The sequence below is a fragment of the Gadus chalcogrammus genome, chromosome 5 (assembly GCF_026213295.1).
Source record: "Gadus chalcogrammus isolate NIFS_2021 chromosome 5, NIFS_Gcha_1.0, whole genome shotgun sequence".
In the NCBI taxonomy this organism is placed as follows: domain Eukaryota; kingdom Metazoa; phylum Chordata; class Actinopteri; order Gadiformes; family Gadidae; genus Gadus; species Gadus chalcogrammus.
This window is the reverse complement of record NC_079416.1, coordinates 10,185,129-10,209,654: the sequence shown is the minus strand read 5'-3', so window position 1 is coordinate 10,209,654 and position 24,526 is coordinate 10,185,129. Positions and strand designations below refer to the sequence as shown.

General features: G+C 44.4%; 3 protein-coding genes and 2 non-coding genes across 8 annotated transcripts; 4 read left to right on the top strand and 1 right to left on the bottom strand.

Annotated features, from left to right (window-relative positions):
* Positions 1 to 71: 71 nt before the first annotated feature.
* On the bottom strand, positions 72 to 6,546 carry zgc:154055 (uncharacterized protein LOC556036 homolog). Of its 4 annotated transcripts, none has more exons than XM_056590505.1 (11): positions 5,920 to 6,546; positions 5,693 to 5,749; positions 4,900 to 5,011; positions 4,325 to 4,450; positions 3,246 to 3,419; positions 2,730 to 2,950; positions 2,433 to 2,594; positions 1,899 to 2,040; positions 1,248 to 1,468; positions 519 to 670; positions 72 to 405 (listed from the first exon to the last, which is right to left on the bottom strand). In XM_056590505.1, exons 1-11 carry the CDS (start codon positions 6,102 to 6,104, stop codon positions 305 to 307), a joined length of 1,653 nt encoding a protein of 550 aa, XP_056446480.1. In that variant the 5' UTR covers positions 6,105 to 6,546; the 3' UTR covers positions 72 to 304. The 4 variants fall into 4 exon arrangements, with proteins under 4 accessions (XP_056446480.1, XP_056446479.1, XP_056446483.1 ...); XM_056590504.1 differs by having other exon boundaries at positions 73 to 405; positions 3,246 to 3,422; positions 5,920 to 6,544; XM_056590508.1 differs by lacking the exon at positions 5,693 to 5,749 and having other exon boundaries at positions 74 to 405; positions 5,920 to 6,541.
* On the top strand, positions 6,482 to 6,552 carry trnag-ccc (transfer RNA glycine (anticodon CCC)). The gene has a single exon. It is a non-coding gene; the product is annotated as a tRNA-Gly (tRNA).
* Positions 6,553 to 6,706: 154 nt separating this feature from the next.
* trnag-ccc (transfer RNA glycine (anticodon CCC)) lies at positions 6,707 to 6,777 on the top strand. The gene has a single exon. It is a non-coding gene; the product is annotated as a tRNA-Gly (tRNA).
* A 1,226-nt stretch (positions 6,778 to 8,003) lies between these two features.
* On the top strand, positions 8,004 to 10,448 carry fam167b (family with sequence similarity 167 member B). The gene is made up of 2 exons (XM_056590510.1): positions 8,004 to 8,468; positions 8,826 to 10,448. Exons 1-2 carry the CDS (start codon positions 8,145 to 8,147, stop codon positions 9,087 to 9,089), a joined length of 588 nt encoding a protein of 195 aa, XP_056446485.1. The 5' UTR covers positions 8,004 to 8,144; the 3' UTR covers positions 9,090 to 10,448.
* Positions 10,449 to 12,588: 2,140 nt separating this feature from the next.
* Positions 12,589 to 24,500, top strand: lck (LCK proto-oncogene, Src family tyrosine kinase). The gene is made up of 13 exons (XM_056590009.1): positions 12,589 to 12,773; positions 13,699 to 13,820; positions 14,474 to 14,534; positions 15,539 to 15,629; positions 15,969 to 16,070; positions 16,237 to 16,340; positions 16,694 to 16,843; positions 16,958 to 17,110; positions 18,301 to 18,480; positions 21,109 to 21,185; positions 23,100 to 23,253; positions 23,487 to 23,618; positions 23,879 to 24,500. The coding sequence occupies exons 2-13, from the start codon at positions 13,707 to 13,709 to the stop codon at positions 24,082 to 24,084; spliced, it is 1,524 nt and encodes a 507-aa protein (XP_056445984.1). The 5' UTR covers positions 12,589 to 12,773; positions 13,699 to 13,706; the 3' UTR covers positions 24,085 to 24,500.
* The last annotated feature ends 26 nt before the right edge of the window (positions 24,501 to 24,526 follow it).

Genomic DNA, 24,526 nt, shown 5'->3' with positions numbered 1-24,526 from the left:
CAAATATTTACAACGAAATTGTAACATTTTCTAACTCAACTTTGAAATCAGAACACTTAATTAAACAAACCACAGTACAATATATTGTGTCATGGTTAGAGTATTTTAAATTATTCGACATTATACATAATAATGAACAGTTGATAATGAACAGTAGTACTACATAATTGTACAGTCTAAACAGTTGGTCCGTAGTCTCTTCATCCGATAAACATCCAAACAAGTCGTGAGGGGTTTCAACATTCTGTACTCTCTGGATCTCCTCTGGCGCCAATCCTCCAGCAGGTGGAGCTACAGACACACTTCACCGGACCGCTAACCTTCCCCACTGGCAGATCATGTTCCTCATTTCGTCGCGGGCCTCTTCTAGGTGACGTCCTTGTTGGCTCCACCTCAGGAAAAAGCCTGCGGACGACATGACTAATTTCAGTCAGGAAAAATATCATTCCTACCATCGACAGGATTGTTATCAATAAAGGTTATTTTTCATAAAGGTCAGGAAAGCGACATAGACTTGCCCCTCCAAAGTTGCAGGGACTGGGGGTGCACCGAGGGCCAGATAGCCAGCTCAGTGGACTCATATAGGGGGTTGCTGTAAAGCTCTCTCTCCTCTGGCTTCAGCAGGGCCTGGAAAAGACAGTGAGTCTTCTCCTTCACACCAATGGCACACCTTGGAAAACACACACAGACGGATAGAAATAGGGGGAAAGTATACTTTCACTCTTGCAAGCTGTATCTCTGTCTGTATATGCCTCAACAGATACTTTCTCCCAACACACCTTTACGAGGTAATTTTATACACTGTGTGTGTGTGTGTGTGTGTGTGTGTGTGTGTGTGTGTGTGTGTGTGTGTGTGTGTGTGTGTGTGTGTGTGTGTGTGTGTGTGTGTGTGTGTGTGTGTGTGTGTGTGTGTGTCTCTCTCTCTCTCTCTCTCTCTCTCTCTCTCTCTCTCTCTCTCTCTCTCTCTCTCTCTCTCTCTCTCTCTCTCACTCTCTCTCTCTCTCTCTCTCTCTCTCTCTCTCTCTCTCTCTCTCTCTCTCTCTCTCTCTCTCTCTATCTCTCAAGATAATGCGCTCAAAATTGGTTGTACATTTCTGAGGTGTGTGTGTCTGTGTGTTTCTTTCTATAGTGGCATACACTCACAGTCTCTCTTTTTGTACTATCTCAAGAGCTCCGACACACTTGACTCCAAAATATTCTAAAACGTACAATCCTGTCTACATTGACTCAGGACCGCAGCGACTGACCTCTCCCGGTCGCTGTTACAGAGGAAGGTGCCATAGTCGGAGGCATAGGCCTCAGTGGCCAGCCTGAGGAGCAGGTCCTCGGAGAACCCCAGGGCCAGGGGGAACTGGTACCACAGCTGCCACGCGCAGTCCAGCAGCAGCAGGAACACGGGGGCCTCCTGCTGCAGCCGGGCGTGGGAATGGGCCGACCGGGCACAGCGCTGCTGAAACGGGTGGCCGCCCTGTGGGGGAAACACACGCGTCCTTTATCCGGTGTGTGTGGATGTTTCGACCGCTCTGCATGTTCCCTTTTAGTCATAATGTAGAAGACCTTTAACGTTGGCAGAAAACAATGGTTTCACTTTCGTTTTTCGGGATTTCTTTTCACGATGTGATTTATTTTTGCTCTGGTTATTTGTATATTCTATTATTACATTCATTTAAAATAATGTAATTCAAAATGTTTACCAAAAGCCAACCATTATATTACGAAATTATGTTACCTTTGCATCGAAGAGGATGCGATTATGAGAGCACTACCATGAAGCACTTTATCATACTTTTACTTTTACACACACACACACACACACACACACACACACACACACACACACACACACACACACACACACACACACACACACACACACACACACACAAAAACATACAGACCTGAACCCACTCCCTCTCCAGCAGAGTAAGGAAGCCTTCCAGCGTGCGGCAGGCTGGGTCCATAATGAGCTGTGCCAGAGTGCTGATGAGCAAGGTGCAGTCTGTGCCTTCAGAACCATGAACCAGGACTGAATGGCCGTCCCTGTCATCACAAACACAGTACAGTGTGTGGATGAAAGGAAGATAGGTAGTGGGACTGATGTTTAAGTACTTTTACATGCGATTTGGTTCACATGCCAGGTGGTTGATTTTTCAGTTTTGAGAAAGAGGAAACAACTTGCTAACCAAAACCAGATCATCAACGCCCTTTAGCTGTATCAACAGGAATGTAATGCGTTTACTTTCGCTTTAGCTTTTACTTCTGCTATAAAATATATTTCCGACGATGCTAATGGCTTAAAGGTCCATCTTGTTATCTGAATGAGTCTCGTGATAAAATGTTATATTAAGTTGTAATAACTATCCTCCCCATCATTCATAACCTCTATATGGGGCCATGCTTTGTGTAGTAAACACGACTCATGTGGAGCCTACCTCTCCACGCACTCTGCCAGCAGCCCAGCCGTGGACAGAGCAGTCTGGACGTGGTAGAGCCACTTGGAGTTCTCCAGCTTGCTGAGCCAGCGGTCCATGTTGTTTGTCTGGTCCCCGCAGGCTTCCACCACTTTAATGAGGCTCTCCTGGAGGGCTTTACCCCTGGAAGAAGAACACAACGTCACACACACATGGACAAACACATAGTTACACGTGCACAGACACATACACACAGGTGAACTCGTTGTTTCCATTAAAGTACATCAGCTCCAGCTAAAAACCATTGTGCAGACTCACTTTTCCATCTGCCTGTGCAGCCTTGTCCAGCCAGGGTAGCTGGATTTGGACTCAACCCCCCCCCCCGCCGTCATCCTGGCCTGCTGTGCCTGCTGACTGGAGCGAGTGTCAATGATGTAACCTTTGTCCGAGCCATCAATCACAGCCTGGAGGAGGAGCTCGTCCTCCTGGCAGCGTTTCCTATTGGCTCCCGTCAGGGGCTGACTGCTGCGCATGATGACCTGAGACACCAAGCATTATAAGGCTTGATTATCACTGTGTGTGCCAATCGGTTAATATGCATACTTTATACCCAAACTAGAATGGTACGATTAGTAAAATAGTTAAATGTTTAGAGCTGTGGTGAAATGTAAGAATTTTTTTGGTTATATATGGTTAGACTATCAAACTAATTTGACCGCTCTAGTTTGGGGATTAATACTCTCATAAAGACTGAATACTATGTAGTGCTAGACGTGCAAGTTATGCAGATGCACAGACTCTCACACACTTCCTTCCTCACATGACCTATTGCACCTTGCCGTTCTTCCTGTGGTGGTAGCAGAGGACGGGGAAGCGCCCCGCCTGCCTGAACCTGGCCACCTTCAGCAGCACGTCATCGCTGATGGCCTTGGGGACGAGCACAGTGGGCGGGTAGGAGGGACACACTGTGTGGTCTCCGTTCACATAGCTCAGGCGCCACCTGCCTCGCTGCTGGGAACACCACAGAGACAGAGGGGAAGGTCAGAGACGGGGGGGGGGGTGGAGGGGAGGTTGATAGACATAGAGACAGGAATAAGCAATAATAATAGTAGATAAACAAAGTTGAACAATACATATAAGCCCCTACTGCCCCAACCCCATAAAACAAACAATTGAATATTGGAAGATAAATATACTAATGCAGACCTGAGAAACAAAAAACGTTTCACTTTCATTTCTGCAAAGCGAAATTTTCCTTTGAGGTACCGAACAAAGAAATCAGGTTGGAGCATGTCGTTGTTAATGGTCTATTAGTTTTTATGTCCCCCTTAAGCATCTTCATAAATCTTCCCTGTATAGTAACTAATTTACTATTGTGACTACAGAGGTAAAACTTCTTGTCTTCCAAGCAAGGAGTTTAAGCAAGTCTTTATAGAGCAGATCCAGTTAGAGCACTTTACAGCATTGGGACACACAACTGCTGTTAACTATCCCCTACCATGGGGGATCGGTGTGTCAGTATGTGTGTGTTTGTCTGTGTGTGTGTGTGTGTGTGTGTGTGTGTGTGTGTGTGTGTGTGTGTGTGTGTGTGTGTGTGTGTGTGTGTGTGTGTGTGTGTGTGTGTGTGTGCGCGCGTCTGTGTGTGTGTGTGTGTGTGTGTCTGTTTGTGACCCCTACATTCTGTTGGCCCAGCATTTTCCTGTCATGTGCTCCCTGTCAACATTGGCGGAAAGTGTCGGTTATCGTGTAAAGAAAACACACAGAGCGAGTGTGTGTGTGTGTGTGTGCGTGTTTTCTGTTCAGGGACAGCATTGTGTGTGTACAAACACACCCACGTGTGTGTCACTGTGTTTGAACAGGGATGACTGTTCTTGTGTGTATGTGTATAGTTTTGACATGTGTGAGTTTCTCACCAGCGCCTCCATTTGATGGTACTGGTGCTGGGGGCTGGAGAGACCCCATTGGTCCTGTAGGCTGGCGTCATGGGGCCTGTGAAAGAAGGGATACATGTCTGCCACTTCATTCATGGAGGACAACGCCTGTTAGGGTGAGAAACAGGGAGAGAGAGAGAGAGAGAGAGAGAGAGAGAGAGAGAGAGAGAGAGAGAGAGAGAGAGAGAGAGAGAGAGAGAGAGAGAGAGAGAGAGAGAGAGAGAGAGAGTGAGAGAGCGAGAGAGAGAGAGAGAGAGAGAGAGAGAGAGAGAGAGAGAGAGAGAGAGAGAGAACCATCCAGGGAAAGAAAAGAGGGGCAGAAGGGAATCAGCCTCATGTAAAAAAATAAATAGGGTTTAACAAATGATCACATTGATTATGTTAACCTTTCCAACTGAGTTTGAGTATAGAATACCATACCCTGGCCATACCCTCTAAATGACTTGGCTAGGAAAATGAACTGCCCAAATATAATTACATCATTCTGAAATGTTTTTAACAAATAATTTGATGACTTCTGTTTACAATAGGGGACTGCACAGACGGCTGACTGGTACCTCGATGGAGTGAGCGATGTTTAGACACTGCTCCATGCCCGGAATGTCCAACTGGAAAACACACAGGTCCTTGCACTTAATGGTGAGAGTCCCGGAGGAGGGTCCAGGTGCCCTGTACGCAGGCGTACACACACACACACACACACACACACACACACACACACACACACACACACACACACACACACACACACGCACACACACACACACACACACACACACACACACACACACACACACACACACACACACACACACACACACACACACACACACACACACACACACACACACAGGTACATGCAGACACACACACACATGCAAGTACAAACCCAGTTTTAAAAATTTGCGTTATTATTGTACAACTAAAGTTGAGGCTACTTTAACTATGGCCTCTGCTGCACACGCACACACACACACACACACACACACACACACACACACACACACACACACACACACACACACTCACACACAAACAAACAGATAAACTAAGCCTATTTATATAGCAGCAGGAGTTGAAGATGGCAGCGTCAAAGCTGTATGTGTAAGGGGCATTTCACATTCATTTTCAGTTGACATCTATGCTGTCCTTGCTTCTTTTTGCCTAATGTTTTTATTTCAGTTCATGAAAACGTAAACGCAACGTATATGCACGGGGAAAATAGGAAGGGGTTGCAGCATCCGCAGTGAAAGCACATTAGAAAGGTAACATACAAAGAGCCAATTGAAAATATGAGCATATGATCCTTGCATATGAAAAACGATATCGCAGAACACATGTATGCCCAACCTTTCCTTCCATCGAGCACTAGAGAGGAGACCGGAATTCCCCAAAAGGTTTTCCACGCTGATAAAAAAAATAAGATTTGAGGGACACCGTAATTAGACATTAATTAGACAGCCAATCATTAAATGGAAGAAAAGAGCCCACGTTATTTGATTAGTCGTTGATTAGTCTGATTAGTTGTAACAAGTGAAAGTTGTCGAACTTGGACTCAACTGCCTGTGTAGCCTCACCTTTTCTCGATGGCGTCGATATTCCGGAGGAGCAAAAGTACCTGTCGACAGCTCTGGCTCTCTCGATCAGAAAAGATAAGGTGGTGTCCGGTTATGCATAATGTGCCTTTGGTCGATGGATGGAACGGCTGTCGCAGCACCACATTCTCCACGTTTGCGGTCCTTATATGTTCAGAAAACTCCATCAATTCAAGAGGCACCCAAATCTACTGCCAAATAGGCATCTCCTGCAGTCAAATTTAAATCACTTCCTTTGCTCCTTTCAGTCAATTAATACTCAGATCTATCTATTCCCGTTGCAGGTTTTTTTTATCAAAATGCTCACGGCGCAGCCAAACGCAGGGCAGTTTGGCTGATAAACTTTGTATTGATATTGGCTTGATGTTTATACCCCAATGAAGACCTACACGTTCAGTAAAGCATGTCTCCGAAGGCTCTGAATGTGTGGCCACAAGATAAGGAAGTCAACGTTTCCTGAGTGAAAATGAAATGCAACTTGCTATTGGTAACACTTTGTTGAGCAAATGATTTTCAGAGAAACATTACCAAACGCTGGCAGGCTGCGCCGCTGGTGTAGTGGTATCATGCAAGATTCCCATTCTTGCGACCCGGGTTCGATTCCCGGGCGGCGCACGGTATTTTGATTATGGATATTATACGCATGAATGCCGATCAATAATGGACGAAGAAAGCAGTCGCTGAGATTTAAAATCATTAGTTATAACAAAATCGGTGTAGGAATGGCAATTCGAATTGTTAATAAAATATTACCGTTGACTGGTGAGCTGCGCCGCTGGTGTAGTGGTATCATGCAAGATTCCCATTCTTGCGACCCGGGTTCGATTCCCGGGCGGCGCACGGTATTTTGATGATAAATATTCTACTGTACGAAGAAAGCAGTCTTTGAGATGGACATCAGTTATAAGACAGAGGCTACAACTAATGGTGTGACGCACGCCGTCCCCGGGCTGTTTTACATGGACATCTGTATTTTTAACTGTAAACTCGGCGGTGACCGCACGTTTGGTCACCGCCGTCTAAAAATACGCCGCCCGCTTCTCCTTCTCCCGCGTGGGGCTCTCTAGTTTCCCTCTCCTCTCTGAGAGGCAGGTGGGCCAGGGGAGACGAGATAACTCCTCGTCTCGGAGTAAATCATCGACGTGCCCTTTGACCTCTGGGAGGTGGGAGGTTGTTGGAATTCTCTTTTGCTCGGGTCCCCTTTCTCTCTGTCTCGCTCGTTCCCTTTCTCTCTGTCTCGCTCGTTCTCTCTCTCTCGTTCTCTCTCTCTCTGTCTGTCTCTCGCTCTCGCTCTCGCTCACGCTCTCTCTCTCGCTCTCGGTATGAAAGTGTTCATCTGAGAATGATACTATTGAGTGTCATGAGGACTGTGGATAGTAATAATCTTGCGGGGCCGTTTGGTTAGCGTCCGACCTTGTAAATATAGGCACAGGACGCACCGCACTTCAAACCCACTTCTCCATATTTCACCGCGGCCCCCGGAGCGCACCATTCTGTCGCCTTCACACCCAGGACCTCCGACACACACCTGCCTGCTTTGTCTCTGTCACGAAAACGATACATAAGGGTCGAAGAAAGCAGTCTTTGAGATTTATGGACATAAGTTAGGCTATAAGATAATAGAGGCCACCACTAATTGCAATCATTATAGATAGCAGCGACATGGGTGCTGTTTCAAGAAACCATCAGTAGATGGCAGCGGTATCTCAAAAACAGAGTCCTACAGGTTGTATGACCAAAGTAGAACCAGCATTTGTAATATAATCTTTATGCGCTACATAAAAATATATATATTACAAATATAAATCAACGAAACAATAGTTAGGCTATACATATTCCTGTGAGCCGCTACAAATTGATACATTTAGTTAATATATACAATTATAATAATGATTGCAAAACCAATTGGGTTATTGCAGCTAGGCCTATAACTTTATCACATGTAATTCAAAGTTAGTTGTCTAACTTAAAGTTAGTTAAGCACTCCCAACTATACTTCGTAACAGCCGATATGAGCAGCTTGCTCGGATTGGGAATATGGGCGGTCACTGTTCCTTTATCCTCTATAAAGGAGCACAAGGAACCTGGCTCTCAACATATCCATATTGCTATCCCAGTGCAAGCCAACGTCGTTACGAGGACATAATCAAAGTCTCGGTCTTGCTGCTGCTGCTGCTGCTGCTAAAGCCACATCGAACATTTCGTCAATGGAATTTAAGGAGTTGGGAGGAGATGACAGCTCCGAGGGAGACACAGAAGACTTGGACAGTGTCAAAGCGCTTACAGAAAAGCTGAAATTGCAAACTCGCAGACCATCTTACTTTGAATGGCAGGAGAGCTTACAAAGTGGCCCGTGGAAGGATTGCTCAAACTGTGCAAAAGAAAGTGCCGAAGAAAGTCAGGATGTAGCCGCACTGGACAGCGTTAATATCCCTGTCATTTTGAGCCGTGGGAATTCCGACTTGGTGGTCCGGAATATTTGTGGTTTTGAAACTATCGATGATGCCTTGGAATTTATTAGGAAGGAGCTGGTAAGTTACCAAATGAGCAAACGTTTCTTATATCCAAATTTGTTGCATTGGTCGTCCTGTAGGCAAAGTGATGACTGTCAAGATGTTATCTTCAAATGGCATTACTCATCAAATAACAGCACCATGAACGAATTAGCTACCAATAGAATATAAATCAATAAAAACCTTATTGTTTGGAGTAATTCCTGCCAAAAGGGCCATGTCATCATTTCAATCAGCTTTTCTTGATCATGTTTATGATGATGCGAATGATGATGCTGCGACTGATGATGACGATTTCGAGGATGATGAATATGAGGAGGACGACGACCACGGCGACAATTCCCACATGTCTCATGTCCTCCTCTTTCCCCATAGAGGGAAATGCAGCTGCAGGACAACCGCCTGGCCCGGCAGCTCATCCGCCTCCGCACGGAGATCCACCGGCTGAAGGTGGAGCAGGTCTGCCACCGCCACAAGGAGATGCTGGACAAGGCAACGTACGAGCTGGAGGAGTGCGGCGAGGAGTCCGACCTTCTCTGCGACATCCCCATGAAGGCCGCCTTCGCTCTCTCCACCCCGCTCAAGCACCTGGGACTGACCAAGATGAACATCAACTCACGGCGCTTCTCGCTGTGCTAAGGTTTCAACACCACCACCAACACCTCCACCATTTGACCTCCAAAGATCTCCATTTGAGAGGATCCTCTCTCCTGTAGGAACACGGGCTGCTTTTGGTGGACGTGTTTATATTCCACTGTGTTTGTGTGTCATGGTGAGATTGGAAGAACATGCGGAATTCATAAGGTGTGTGCTTGGACATGCTTGGAGTAGGCAAAGTCTAGCTAGACACACCCTTAGCCATGGCTTTTAATGAAATGCACTGATTGTGTGTTCAGTACAATTCGATTACATTGTGAAAGCACTTAGCCATGATGAAGTGATAACGTTCAGACTTAGAGCATAGAGTTACATTTTACATTGAAATGACAAAACAGCAAAGTTATTTATAAAAAAAAAACACTTTTACATGTTCACCCAGGCATGCATTTTCTCCACACGCCAGCACGTTGACCAATGTTCTCAGGGTAACTTCATGGCTTCATCATGAATGTGGGGTTATTTTGTCTGACAAGTAGCCTAAGATAACGCGAAAAAGCCACAGTCCACTGGCCCTTATCGAGGCGACACCGTCCACAGATACCGTCCATATTTAGTTGAGAATCTGTGAGTTTGGGATCATTTCCAAACAGGATGCTAGGGATCACGCCACCATAACAGGTCACCGTAGCGATATAGCCCCACGAAAGGTCGCGCCCTACGGTTTAGATTTCCATGACGCCGTCCAGATGTTGATGCGAGCCCAGATCTCACATCCATTGCGGTGTCGTTAATGAGTAGCCTTTCATACAAAAAGCCTTGATGCATATTATTTTTATCCTCTAGATGTAGGCTATATAAATACATTTATTAAAAGATATTAGAGGAGAGTTATGGTTTTTAGAGTTAGATGCCAAAATAGAATCATTCATCAATTCGTAAAAATAAAACATTTCAAGAGCGCCAAGAATTTTTTTAATTTCTTAGTGGCTCCTCTCTAGACCTTTTAAAGTTCAAACACTGTTGACATGCCATGACTAGTGAGTGCTCTTGTTCTCCAACGTGTTCTCACTTCAAAACAGACATGCATACACCGCAAATGCTGCTGCACATTTGGGCTCGCATCTCAAGGAAATCAAAGATGTTTAACCCCTTTTGGACCTGAACTTAATTAATTAAACTCAAGACGTTTCCTTTAAAACAGCGGTAACACTGTTAATTGATGTACTTGTATTTGCATTTTTCTGTCATATTTTAAAATCCCACTACGGGCCATATGCACGCTATATTTTTTTGTATTAACTGAAAATGTAGATATAAACTGCTTATTATTAAAAACTTGAACATAATATGGGCCTTTGGTCTCTGTTATTATCTAGGTTAACCAGCTTGATTATACTCTATGGAATTACTATTTGTTAAGATCTGTAGTCCTGTAGTCACAGTCCACAATGGTGTCCCCTTTCCTTTTTTTGACATTATCCCCCTGGTACCGTACTACTGAAACGGGGCCAAAAACATGCTTTCGCACACAAATAGCCATACTACAAAGTAATACGCTGTTTTAGCATGAAACTGGAGTAAACCAATCAGATCTAAACCGAAGACTGTGACGTGTGTTCCCACGTGGCCTGGAGGACGCTATGAACGGTATCGTATGAGGACGGGATATAGTTTTCGACCTCAAGGCTGTATTTCAATGGGCTGTCTTCCATGCGTTTCTCATGCGACCACACTTGTGTTTCTCATGTCCACCTCTTCCCTGCAGAAATAGAGACGTTGTGTGTAACGGTCCCTCAGCGTGAGAATGTATAGCTGTAGTGAACTCAGTTTACAAGGCTTAGCTCTGGAGGTAGAGCAGTTGTCTTGTAACCTAAAGGTTGAGTGTTGTGTCCCTGAGCAAGACACTTAACCCTAACTGCTCCTGACGAGCAGAAGTCTGGCCTTGCATGGTTGACTCTGCCGCCGGTGTGTCAATAGTGTATTAACTGATGTAAGTTGCTTTGGATAAAAGCGTCTGCTAAATGCCCTAAAAGTAAAAGTAAAAAGATGGATTAATTATGAATAAAAGTAATTTCCAGTTAAAATTTGATTTTATAGACATTTCAGACATGTCTGATGTGGATTTGAGCAATTACCTTATCTATATCATTATCCACTTCTGCAAATCTCACGTCCATGCACATAGGTTATTTGCATAATAAATGATCCCCAGACAGGAATATGTGATTCATGCTCAGTGCGCATCAATCCACATTGACAACACTGAGCTTGTTGTCCTGACCTGAAAGCAGTCAGCACCTGCAATACCAGACAAACCGTGGAGGAGTTGGAAAGCGCTTGATGTTAAGATGTCAGACCGTATGTGAAGGGGAATTGGATTTCCAACCGCCAGTTAAATTGGTGTCATTGGTAGAATAAAGGAAAAAGGGGAGACCCATTGTGAGGGCGTGATGTCTGTGGACACCTGTAATGCATGCAGTGTGTGTCAATGCAGCCATTGTGCCACTTACATTCTAAAGTGGAAGAAATATTGAGTTTAAAATGCAGATAAAGACACAGCATACCTTTCAAATTACAGCAGAATCGCAATACTAAAACAAAGTAAAACTGTCAATACAATGTGTACTGTATATATTGTATTCGGTTGATATACAAAAATGTTGAAGCCAGAAAGTACATTTCATCACATGCACTGTCATACTGCATCCTCTCAGTGTTGATGATGGAAAAACTTGGTTACCTCAAGCGGTTTTGTATAAAAAATACTATTTACGATGCGACAATCTTCTAAGCACCTATGTCAGCGTAGACTCTATGCAAGGTTTGGACTGGCTTCCTGTCATTTTCTCTAAAACAGCACCTCCGTCACCACAGACATCCTTTGGTAGCTCACAATGGCAGCACAGACACACAGCATGCAACACTACACAATTTCACCTTAAAATGTATTCATGAGCGAATGGTCAGAGGTGCGGTGGTTAGGGTGTTACTCAATGGAACCTTAGTCCACTGGTCAGTGTTATAATGCTTCAGTAGTTCAATAAGTGGTAACTTTTTTCTAACCCAACAACCAGGCGACCAAAATTCACCTGCATAACACACTGGAAGGTACCATAACTCATGATAGCTTCACACATAATAAAAGAGGCCCAAATGAATCAGGAGCCCCTCTTGACTGTTAGCAAATGCTAAAGTTCTCAATGCTAACATGCAGCTGCAGCGCTCGCACCTGCTAGCAGAGCGCAGAGCAAACTTTCAACGACAGGAAGCTCTTTGGGTAGCTATCCCTCAACCAGTTACTTTTTCTGATGTCAACGTGACTCTGTGTGTGTGTGTGTGTGTGTGTGTGTGTGTGTGTGTGTGTGTGTGTGTGTGTGTGTGTGTGTGTGTGTGTGTGTGTGTGTGTGTGTGTGTGTGTGTGTGTGTGTGTGTGCGCGTGCGCGTGCGTGTGCGTGTGGGTGTGTGTGTGTGTGTGTGTGTGTGTGTGTGTGCGTAGATGTGTCTGTGCATGGGGATGTGTGAGAAAGAGAGCAAGAGAGAGAGAGAGAGACATGCATCAGAATTCTTTGGTATGTGGGCAGACATACTCCATACCATATCAGATCATTATTTTTGGGCAAAGCAAACACATTTTTTTGTGATGAAATTTAGTCATGGATAACAATACGACTGCTAAAGCAATCTGAAATCATTGACAACAGAAGAGATCAATTAATCCAACAGGTAAGTGACAAAAATATTGCAGTATGATCTCAGTAAATGTATTTAAAGCAACAAAATCACCCAGCAGAATATATACATGATTCGGAAGAATAAAAATATAAAGTTTGGTAATCAATAGTGAAAATATTTCTTTCATTTTAGTAGCGTACGATTTGCTATTAAGACCATTCGTAGTTTAGCGAATGTCTTATTCATATTTAAGTGAACTGTTTAATGCAACGCAACCTTAATCCAAGAAGAAATGCTCTAAACCATAAACCAGGTGTTTATTTTGTTTGTAAGTGAAATACTTTGGCATGTACTTTGGCAAGTAACAAGCAACAGTTTAGCACAGCCTTAACCATGGCCCTTCATTACCATGATGCTAAGCCCGCTGTAAGGCACATTGCAGATACAAATCGTCGGGTCACCCAGGGACTTCGTCTTTGAATCGTCCCTTTGGGTACAACGGGGAGTTGATACCAACAGGCCAAATCCTCCCGCATTTTTCTCACGGCTTTTTGGGCCTTTGGGACAGACGGCAACTGTGATTAGCCCAGTGACCCTGTTACATGAGTGGGCTGTTGAGGAGCCGGGGAAAGGCTGGGGGAAGCTGGTTCATGCAGCACGGCGTAAAACACAGTACTCAGCACATTTAGGCACAAGATTACTCAAGATTACACAGTACTTAGGATGACTTAGTCAAAAATCAAGATCCGAATCTAAACAGATGATCCGAATCCTGATGAATATTCAAATAAAGCCTGTTTTTGATCTTCATTAATCATAAAAGGAACGTTTGTGTCTGTTTTATGATTGTGTCTGTGTGTGTGTATTTGTGTGTGTATGTGTGCACGTGCGTGTGTGAACATACTTTATGGATGTAAATGTGTGTTTGATGGTCATAGTGTTGTTTCGTCTGTAACCACTTCCTAAAACTTCCCAGTTTAAAAGATGGGATGTAGCTGCAGTTCAGATAATTCTTGCGCCGACGAATGGGAAGAGCACTTGGATGATGAATTCTGCGAACACTGCACCTGTCCAGGGCGTCCCCGGTCAGGCAATCCAGTGAGTTCAAGTGTTTGTGCGTATGCATGTGTGTCTGTGTGTTATCATTTTGTCTTTTTGTTTGTATCCTTCGATAGTCTTTACATATTCACACTGGACTAGCTCAAACATGCATTGATGCGATCAAATTAGTGTGCAATGGTCTAGTTAAGGGTGTGCGTGCTGTGTTTATTTGAATTAGATTGTTAATTAACTGAATTGATATGCCCTTCATGTTCATGGAGGACATATATACATTGTGTTATCAGTCACATCAGTCATAATGTTGATGTCATAGGACTTGGTAAGTAACCTTTGAATGATTTTAATATGTTCTTATAAACATAGACCATAACAAACTCCAGCCCCAACACACAACCTGTTCAGTGGTGCCTGAGCGTTTTGTATCCGTTTTGATTTTGACGACATTGTGATAACATTACAATACAGGAAGCTGCCTTTTGTTCCTTTAATTAACTAGGAGGGCATCTATTCCCTTGAGGATTTGATTATCCATATTGTATTCCGCTAGCGAAAGAGGAAAGCAACATGTGTGCACCACATTAGTGGGAGCCCTGATGTGTATGAACAAAACCAAACAACAAAGATGATGAAATCCACTTTAAATGTTCTCTTTCTGTATCACCTAATATCACCCTGATTCTCTCTACCAGTACACAGATGAGCTGATTCCAAACCCATCACATTGTACTCCTCCCACCTCACCATTACCAGGTAATGTGATACCCTGTGTGTGTGTGTGTGTGTGTGTGTGTGTGTGTGTGTGTGTGTGTGTGTGTGTGTGTGTGTGTGTGTGTGTGTGTGTGTGTGTGTGTGTGTGTGTGTGTGTGTGTGTGTGTGTGTGTGTGTGTGCGCGTGTGTATGTGTATGTGTTTGCGTCTTTACATCAGCCAAGAACACAGAGGAGCTCCCTATATTTCTTTGGTTGAAAACAAAACCTCTACCTGACAGCCGACACCCTCTATACTTTCCATACACCTGTTTCCAACCCCGTCAGTCTTGCAGTGAAGATAATCTTATTCCTGCCTTTTCTTCCTGGCTCTTTCTCCTGACCATAAACGCTGAGAGTATTACATTACATGCATTGTCAGCTCTGTCTTCACAACTTACTTCTGTGTTTTCCTCCTTTGACAGTGAGCAAACAATACTTTCATACAATACTCTAGTTTATTTTGTCTGTTTCTGTGTTGGGTACATACAACACAGAAAAATATACATATTTAACTATTATATATAAGTGGATAATGGGGAAGAGTGGGGAATATTCCCCACTATTCTTGGAGCCTGAGGTGAATAATTGGTATATAGTATTTAATGTTAATTAGTATATACTACACGTGAAAAATCCCAAAATATACAAGATAACACTTTTTGCCGGGATATATTTATTTTTATTAGCGAACAACCAGGACATTTTGCGATGAAAACAATATCACGAGTTTGAGATCTCAATCATTGGATATTGCCCTTCATCCCGAGATAGCAAACCAATCAAATTGCTCCATCTTAGGAGGCTCATGTGTAGCTTATACTAAATGAATAAAATAAAAATATATATCTATATATGTGTTTGTGTGTGTGTGTGTGTGTGTGTGTGTGTGTGTGTGTGTGTGTGTGTGTGTGTGTGTGTGTGTGTGTGTGTGTGTGTGTGTGTGTGTGTGTGTGTGTGTGTGTGTGTGTGTTATGACCGCCTATTTATTGATCTATTTATTTTACAGATAACGTTGTCCTGGCGATATACAAATATGCACCCACTAGCAAAGAGGAGCTGGGCTTTGAAAAGGGAGACCACCTCAAGATCATTAACAAGTAGGAAAATTAATACATTGTCAAATTTCCCTTGTGATCAATAATCCACCTTTCGATCCGAAGCAAATGGTTGTCATTCATAAACAAATCAAACTATAGACAGACAGGAATAGCTTTACAGAAAATGGATCTGGTCTGTTCTGCAGAATCGGTCTATCATGTGCACCCTGCATCTCATGCACCCGGAATGCTCACCGCAGACAAAGAAATTCACATGAGCCTGCTATTCGTCGTGACGTTTTCTACCCAGAGACTAAGGGGATTTGTGTCCAAGTTTAATGTGGCATTCCGTGTGTGCATCACCACATGCTCTTGTTACTGTCTTGTGTTGGTTCCCAGGGATGATCCAGAGTGGTACATGGCAGAGTCTCTTATCACAGGCCTGAGGGGCTTCATCCCATTCAACTTCGTGGCCGCCAACAACACAATGGAGACCGAGTCGTATGTGATACAGGAAATCTGCACGCCATTCCACACGCTGTACAAAAACCGAGACACCCCTTCTCACACGATGCACGCTAGTGACGCGTCGACACGCACTGAGGGGAACGGATGTGGTTAGCCTAGGGGTAGAGCAATGAGAATCATTTTTCTATTTTGGCGACAGGTGGTTCTTCGCAAACGTTTCCAGAAACGATGCCATCAGAATGCTGCACGCTCCAGGAAACATGCAGGGATCCTTCCTGGTCAGAGAGAGTGAGACCACTCCAGGTTTGTTGCTCATCTTTTTCCTGAGATTTACTGCTCCCAAAAATGTGATCATAAATAAAACCTGATATATATACATCTCTCAAGAGACGTCATACATCATACCTTGGTTGGCACCACATACATACACATACACACACACACACACACACACACACACACACACACACACACACACACACACACACACACACACACACACACCCACAGACACACTTACACATGCACAAACACGCCTCAACCCTGGTCAGGCAAGTCTATGTCTAGGTTACTGTATGACTTAGTCATTTAGTAGACATATACTTTAGGGTAAGGCTGCATGATCTCACCAGTGTGTGCTCCTGGTGGTCCCATAGGTTCATACACCCTCTCTGTGAGGGACTTGGACCAGGACGAAGGGGACGTGGTCAAGCACTACAGGATACGCAACATGGACGACGGGGGCTTTTACATCACGGCCAAGATCTCCTTCAGCACCATCAGGGAGCTGGTCAAGCACCACAAACGTACGAGGGGGAGAAGGGGTCCACACTGAGGGTGGTGCACGCTAACACACCCTCAATGGGATCATTGACATCGGAGTGACTGACGCCAGGCCTGCTTTCTCCTCTGCGCTGCAGGCGACGCGAGCGGCCTGTGCACGAGGCTGCTGAGCGCGTGCCAGTCCAGGGCCCCCGAGAAGCCCTGGTGGCAGGACGAGTGGGAGATCTCCCGCGACACACTGAAACTGGAGCGCAAGCTGGGCGCCGGCCAGTTCGGAGAAGTGTGGATGGGTGAGTCAGGGGCAAAAAAATAAAGTCATACTGATAAAGGTTGGTTTTCGCCTGGAGGGGGGTTGGGATGAAGCCACAAGGGAAATGTGGTTGTCAACACCTTCTGTCTCATAATCAAAACCAAAACCACCTTGGTGTGTGGCATTGGCTGATTGGGAATACCCATTAGTAATATGCCAGTTTCTTCCAAAGCCCCAGATAATGTGGGAGGCGGTTGCTCAATCCGGCTCTGGGCCTGGCTCTGTGTGTGTCAGCTAGAGCAGCTTTAGCCCTTGCTGCTCCCGCGTCATACGTGGTGTTCTCCAAGCAAAGCCTGCTTCACGAGGACTTGTCGGAGCCGGTCTACCCTTGAGGGTCGGGATAGGTTTTGGGCTATCAGCACTGATACGCAACAACACTTTAAACACCTGGGACTCCTTTTCAAACGGATCCATGTGGGTGTTACATTCAAAAAATGCTCGCTTTACTCTACATTGTGAGTGTGGAATGTAATCATTAAGAAAGCTTGCTGAAAGCTTTGGGTGAAAGGGAGGATAAGTTGATAAGATCCTTGCCCCAATACTTTGTTATTACAATTAGTGGGAGGGCTTTCCTACTTTATTTCCAGCCCAGTTTGGAAGCACAATACCGCACTCAAAACATCCCATTGTATCAGAGCCTCAAATATCTCTGGTTATTTTCCAGTCCAATCTATTTAAAACTTCCTCATCCACATGGGATATGGGCATTTGGTTTCTCAACAGTCACACCCCCACGATTACCACGTCATGTTTGCTCGTGCATGCAGAATTTAAAAAGCTTCTCAGTATTTGTTTAAAGCTTTATTGCCGACGGTAAATTTGGCTGATGAGGCGTTAAATCCACAAACGCTACAATGTAATCACATAGCAGCGATGCGATTGGATTATATTAGCTATTAATGACAATAACAATAATAACAATATAACAATGACATAACCCTTCTGCTTGCGCTACTGCCTTAGACATGACCTCAACCCCCCGCCCCCCCCCCGCCTTCCTAACACTCTAAGCAAAGATAAAAGATAGCTATTGAACGCCTACCTATCGCACCAGGGGAACCACAAGGTACAGGCTTTGGTGTGCGTTCATTCCTCTGGTGGTAAAGATCCTCCTTTCTGATGCGATGGCACGCTGACAGCGAAACCCGTGTTAACGTGCAACTCCCTCAGGCATCTACAACAATGAGCGGAAGGTGGCCATCAAGAACCTGAAGATCGGCACCATGTCTGTGGAGGAGTTCCTCGCCGAGGCCAACATGATGAAGGCCCTGCAGCACCCCCGGCTGGTGCGCCTGTTCGCCGTGGTGACCAAGGAGCCCATCTTCATTGTGACGGAGTACATGGAGAACGGTGGGTTGCCCTGTTTGGACGTTCAGATAGTGACACAAGACATCGACGAAGAGTCTTTCACTCTTCCACGCTTCCTTCTGTTTATTCATGCAATCGCCTCTTACGTAGTACAATTTGGACGAATATGCAATAAGGATTTATTAATTGCACAAAAAACATGCCCTGAAAAGTATTTATGTGGTGCATATTGCAAAATGGATAGAAAAAGTATTTAATTCCACCACCTTCTGTCAATTCAGTCAGCCATAGAGAGCAGGCCGGAGCCTGCTTTACCTCAATGATTTAAATCCCTGCCCTCTTACACAGCACATCACAGACTTCAGAGTCATCGAGCTCTGTGCCTGGAGCTGGGAAGAGTTTGGAAAAGTGTTTTTACAGTCAGTACATTGTCATAGTCTTCAGGATCAAACATGCTGTCCTATTATGTGTGATTTGGGGGCTGGAGCACATGTTCAAACACAAGATCAAGGAGGTAACCTGCATTGCATGCGTGTCACTGCTCTATCCATGAGTCATGGCCTTTATTCACATGAACTCTTTCGCAATACTCACCGGGGGATTTTCTGTTCACCTTACAGTTTATTTTATTTATTGTGAGAAAGGAATGGTCTGTATTATTTACAATGCTACATATTTATATGAGAGAGAGAGAGAGAGAGAGAGAGAGAGAGAGAGAGAGAGAGAGAGAGAGAGAGAGAGAGAGAGAGAGAGAGAGAGAGAGAGAGAGAGAGAGAGAGAGAGAGAGAGAGACAGAGACAGAGACAGAGACAGAGAGACAGAGAGACAGAGAGACAGAGAGAGACAGAGAGAGACAGAGAGAGAGAGAGAAAGAGACCAGCCCATTGTTCAGAGCAGGGGCCAGTTGACCTCTGATGACACATGGCTACCATCTAGAGTCTGCAGGGCTCTCTTCAAAACACCGTACCCGCCGAGGGAGGACGGCACGCAGGCCGACTAGGGCAACACCGATACGCAGAGGAACACACAGCCATGACACACACCATGAAAACCACACACACACGCTCACCAACACTCCTGTATACGCACGCAACCTTAACCCTAACACCCATATTATCCCGCACCAAAGCGCACTCGAGACCTTTGCCCCAGATTTTCTTCTCTTTCTCACATTTCAAAGACACAAATACCAGGAAATGTCTTACAAATAACCTGGCCAACCAATTAAAGGCAGGCTATTGTGACGGGTGTGCATAGTATTTAAGGCCCATTCAGAGATCACCAATGTCAGCCTGCAAGCGGGAAGAAAAAGGTGTTCATCAAAGCCAAAAGCCATCGTGTGTACATTTCCTGTCGGCCGTCAAAGGGCTAGCCATCTTTCCCAGTCCTTTACACCATTGGGAACAATAAGGAAGTGCATAGGAGTTCTGTTGTCTCTGGCGCAACAACAGCCTCGCTCTATGGAGCTGAATGGAGTGGCTTTGTATGCTCTTCTATGAGAGGCCTGTAAAGCACCAGTAGTGTTGAGCCTTTGTCCGCCAACCACGTGTGTGCAAAGGACACAATTGTCGTCTCTGTACTTAGGAGAGAGGATGGGTTTACCATCCCCATCCTATCAATTTGTTCTGTTCTTTCATTTATTATTATGATTATCATTGTAAGGTGGAAAACAACAGTCGAGGGGAAGCAGCCACGATTCAATCGGTGACCTTGATAAAGGCAGCTCGTCTAGGCTTTCAGATTTCAAAAGACGGACCCAATCCGGAGCTACAGACACAATCCCCCTCTTCCTCTTTCCTGGTTGTGACCACGGTCCTCGCTCAGGGTACTTCCGCTGACCTGACTTGGCAGACTGTGAGGGCCCCTTGAAGTATTGTTCTGTCTCAAACATCCCGATCAAACCCCGAAAAAGACGAGCAGTGGCCAATGGCCAACGGCTGTCAAAAGCACACGCAGCGGCCTGAGTAATGCTCGCTGCACTTCCTGGCACCGTTCGGTTATCAGGTTTAAAGAGCTATTTTGGTCCACCGCCACCTATTTTTGTCCTGTGGTTGTCAAGACAAAAATGATCCAAACAATGTACGCTTTTAAGATAACCCATGTGACGAGTTATTTTTACTCCCTCTACATTGTTGTTTCATAAGCCTCGTTCCACCAGCACCTATAAATATATTACTATAATAATTATGTATTATAAATATATCAGGACAAAGAAAAACACACCTTAGTTAGCTTGATTCTCACCTTAGTTCCGAGGTATGTTTCCAATCTGAGTGCTCTCTTCCGTAGGATTTAAAGCAAGACATAATGGGATGTCAGATACAGCATCTCACCACTGACCACAGGGAACACTATACAATCCCCCCCATGGGAATCCCCCCATCCCATATCTCAATCGATTGCGTAGGTTACATGGAATACAGAGCAGAACCAATGCAGTCGTAGGCTGGGTTGGTGGGTCAAATCCAACTCAGTACATTTTACTTTGAACTTTGTGTGTGTGTGATGGATGGTCTTAAATGGACCGTCTATCAGTGTATGTGCGTTTGAATGAACAACGTTATCGGTCAGCTGATAGGCGAGGCATTACTAGACCAGCTACGCCCATTTGATAGGAACACTAAATCATTTGGGTTCAGTTAAATAATTGTATTAACTCTTGTTTCACAGGTAGTCTCGTGGATTTTCTCAAAACGACAGAAGGAAGCAATTTGACTTTGAGCACCCTGATAGACATGTCCTCTCAGGCAAGTGAACCTCTTTCTCTGTACCACCTATCCTTTAGGGCCTAGCAGCAAACAGACTTCTATTTACTCTCTCACTTCCTATCTATTTACTCTCTCACTTCCTACACACACACACACGTGTGTGTGTGTGTGTGTGTGTGTGTGTGTGTGTGTGTGTGTGTGTGTGTGTGTGTGTGTGTGTCTGGCTATGGGGGTTGAACAGAAAATCAACAATACAAGTCTAGACATCAATAGTGTGTCACAAACTACTACCTCAGGGGATAAAGAACCCTTGGTTTAATCACTTAGGACAGCAAACAATCAAACCCTACATCTATCTGATATAAATAGTCTAGCACTGAGACTAATGGGGTTCTACACTTCAAGGGCCACGATCCAGAAGTTGAGTTGTGTGTAACCAGATATAAACGAACACCAGGAAGGGCTTATGTTTGACGACGCCTCACCGGGCAGAAATGTGCGCAGGTAGTGGATGAGGTGTGAAACCAACCCACACGCCTGCATGAATCCACACGCGTGCAAAAACACACACACACACACACACATTAGCACACACACGCACACACACACACAACCATACAACCACACACACGCATATATAGAAACACAAACAAATATTAGTCACATTGGCAAGTCAATACAAGAAACATTTCATAGGTCAATTTCAGATGTGAAGAACAACCAAGTCAGACTGGGCACTGAAATGACCTTTTACCGGCAAATACATATTAATATAAGCAGAACATTATGCAACTAGCATAATATTGTAGAAAGATACAATATGAATGAAAAAAATAGCAATACAAATATATATATATGTACTAAAAAGCCCGTAAGAGAAATAATACACATGAAATCAAAAATGAAATCCAATTATAAACTAAATCCAAATTCCCATTATGTACAGAGCCAGTCAAAAGTCAAAATTATATGCAACTATGAGCTAGAGTATCCATTATTATGATATTTAGGTAAAAAAGGTTATAAAGTGACATGTAAATGAAAAGTATATTGTAATAGTGTGATATGGTATAAGAGTTAGGGCACCACATGAAGGGATAAGCCCAGCGGCGTTCATGTGGTTTCATGTCATGAGGATGGTTCATATTCAGGCTAAACAAACATGGACATCTCAGTTCTCTGCCAAGGGCCAGGGGGGCTTATATCACCTACATGGTAGATCCTCACGTCTGAAAGGAGCTCCATTTCCCCAGCCATGTCCATGCTGAGTATTCACACATGCACACATAGACACCCATACATACGAGGTATGACACATAAATGCCAGATTTCCATCGCTCAAACTGTGAACTAACGTGAATGTGGGTTGTTTTTACATGCAAATGATACTTTCATCATGCAAGCCCTAAAATGACTTCAAAAGTGCCGTCATATTCATTGGAATTCCCGGCCAGTCTGGGGAACGGTTTAAGGTGAAAGATTTGAGTCTAATCCGGAAAGAACACCGACCTTTAGTAGGAACCGCTGTCTAACCTGGGTGGAGTGCGATGGCAGTGTTGCTGAGGGCTAACGTGTGGAAGTGGAACTCCCTTTCTGCAGGAATCTCTCTGTTCTCTGCCTGTCACTTTCACTAGCTAGTGTACATCCCGTACATACAGTAGATGCCAATCTAGGTACTTTTGCATGCACCTTATCTGTAACATCTAACACAATACCTATATTATGATGGCTGGAGCAGACAAAGACCTCAACACAAATACCAACAGATGCATGATTTGGGCGCACCCACATCCCCTAACACACACACACACACACACACACACACACACACACACACACACACACACACACACACACACACACACACACACACACACACACACACACACACACACACACACACACACACACACACTGCAGTGCACTGTGCTAACCGTGTAGTATCCCCTGCAGGTGGCAGAAGGCATGGCTTTTATTGAGCACAGGAATTACATTCATCGAGATCTACGAGCTGCCAACATCCTGGTGTCCCACCAACACATCTGTAAGATTGCTGACTTTGGACTGGCAAGACTTATCAAGGACAACGAGTACACGGCCAGAGAGGGTAACGAGTTCTCTGCATCTACTTCCACGTCTTCCCTTCAGACCTTACGACTTACCTGACCTTTCCTAGTGAAATAGATTTAGATAGCGGATGATGATAACATTCGTATTCACATGCATGTTCACAGAAACACACTGTTCATCATTTGTGAAGTGAAAAATGTTCCCAGTGGACACTCAAGACATTTAGAAAAAGAGTCTCTGGCGCCACCAAGTGTTTCCTTCTCTCCCTAGGTGCAAAGTTCCCCATCAAGTGGACTTCCCCAGAAGCCATCAACTTTGGCACGTTCTCCATCAAGTCTGATGTGTGGTCCTTTGGAATCCTCCTAACAGAAATAGTGACGTATGGGCGATTACCATACCCTGGTAAAGCGCTACCCTTTGTATACGTACATGATTATCATTCCTCATGCAACACCTATGTCTACTTAATATACAGTAACATTTCTACTAATGTCCTTGCCAAATGTTTCCAATTCAAATCACAAACTAACAACTAACATATCTAAACAACTACCTACCTAACAGTATAAAACACTGATTCACAAGTCAACACTATTCAAACATCCCTAATCTGAGATGATACGGTACTTCCTAATATCCCACTCCATATCCTCTCCTTCCAGGGATGAGTAACCCGGAGGTGATCCAGCATTTGGAACAGGGCTACAGAATGCCACGGCCGGATAACTGCCCAGAAGGGCTCTACAACATCATGTTAATGTGCTGGAGTGAGGAACCCGAGAACCGCCCTACCTTTGAGTACCTGAAGAGTGTTACGGAAGACTTCTTCACAGCCACAGAGCAGCAGTATCATGACCAGCCATTCTGAAGAACAGAGAAGACAGACCAAAGATTAAAAGGACTAAATGTAATGGGAAACAACGTTGTTGTTGTTGTTGTTGTTGTTGTTGTTGTTGTTGTTGTTGTTGTTGTTGTTGTTGTTGTGATAGCTTCTACAACATGGGCCTCTTCTTGCATAACATCCAGAGACCGATCCCTTGCCTTATTTATTTGGGCAAGCTCTGCACAGGGAAAATCTGCCAACTTGCTAGAAATGCTGCAGAATTAAAAGTTGTAAATATATTGCTTAATCTGCTTTTCACTTGTAATACTTTTCACTTAATACCAATACAGTTACTTCAGGTTCTTACATTGTGCAATGATCAATTAATAAAGATCATCCATGGATCTTGGATGTAATTCAAGATGTTTTGCACAAGGAAATGAGACTGTGTTTGGTTTGGTGCTTGCTGTTCCTGAGTGGGGCTGGT